This window comes from Penaeus monodon, chromosome 21 (assembly GCF_015228065.2).
Source record: "Penaeus monodon isolate SGIC_2016 chromosome 21, NSTDA_Pmon_1, whole genome shotgun sequence".
Classification (NCBI taxonomy): domain Eukaryota; kingdom Metazoa; phylum Arthropoda; class Malacostraca; order Decapoda; family Penaeidae; genus Penaeus; species Penaeus monodon.
In genome coordinates, this window is record NC_051406.1 from 29,371,477 (window position 1) to 29,372,015 (window position 539).

General features: G+C 37.7%; 1 protein-coding gene across 1 annotated transcript in view; it reads left to right on the top strand.

The window, feature by feature from the left end:
- The first annotated feature begins 24 nt into the window (after positions 1-24).
- The window catches only part of LOC119586417 (farnesyl pyrophosphate synthase-like), a 5,847-nt gene continuing 5,332 nt past the window's right edge, over positions 25-539 (top strand). The window contains exons 1-2 of the mRNA XM_037935139.1: positions 25-192; positions 320-517. Of these exons, the coding sequence (XP_037791067.1) occupies positions 76-192; positions 320-517 (315 nt within the window). The 5' untranslated portion in view covers positions 25-75. The remainder of the gene's footprint in view (positions 193-319; positions 518-539) is intronic.

The window sequence follows — 539 nt, forward strand, 5'->3', positions numbered from 1 at the left end:
GTATTGATTATAGCTATACTTAGCTGCATGGCAGTATAAGGCTAATTGTGTTCATGTGCAAATGTTAAATAAAAAATGAGTCTTCTTTATGGTAGTAATCTTTTCGATGCATCAACCCAGGCTGACATCACAGATCGGGAACTCCATCGTCAAGCAAGGACAATCCTGGTTGAAATGGGACACTTTTTCCAAGTGAGTTATACTAGAAAACTTGTCTACTGTTTCTGTTTAATTACGATTTATTGGAATATTTTCAGACTGCTTTATTACAAAAATTATTTTAAACAGTATTTAAATTCTTGTTCTTATTCATTTCTAGGTACAAGATGATTATCTAGACTGCTTTGGTGATCCATCAGTCACAGGCAAGGTTGGAACAGACATAGCAGAGGGCAAGTGTACCTGGCTGTCTGTTGTAGCACTTCAAAGAGCAACACCAGCACAGCGGGCTTTAATGGAGCAGCATTATGGCAATCCAGAAGAAGAGAGTGTGAATAAAATTAGGGCACTTTACAAGGTTAGTGTACGAGGATTTCATG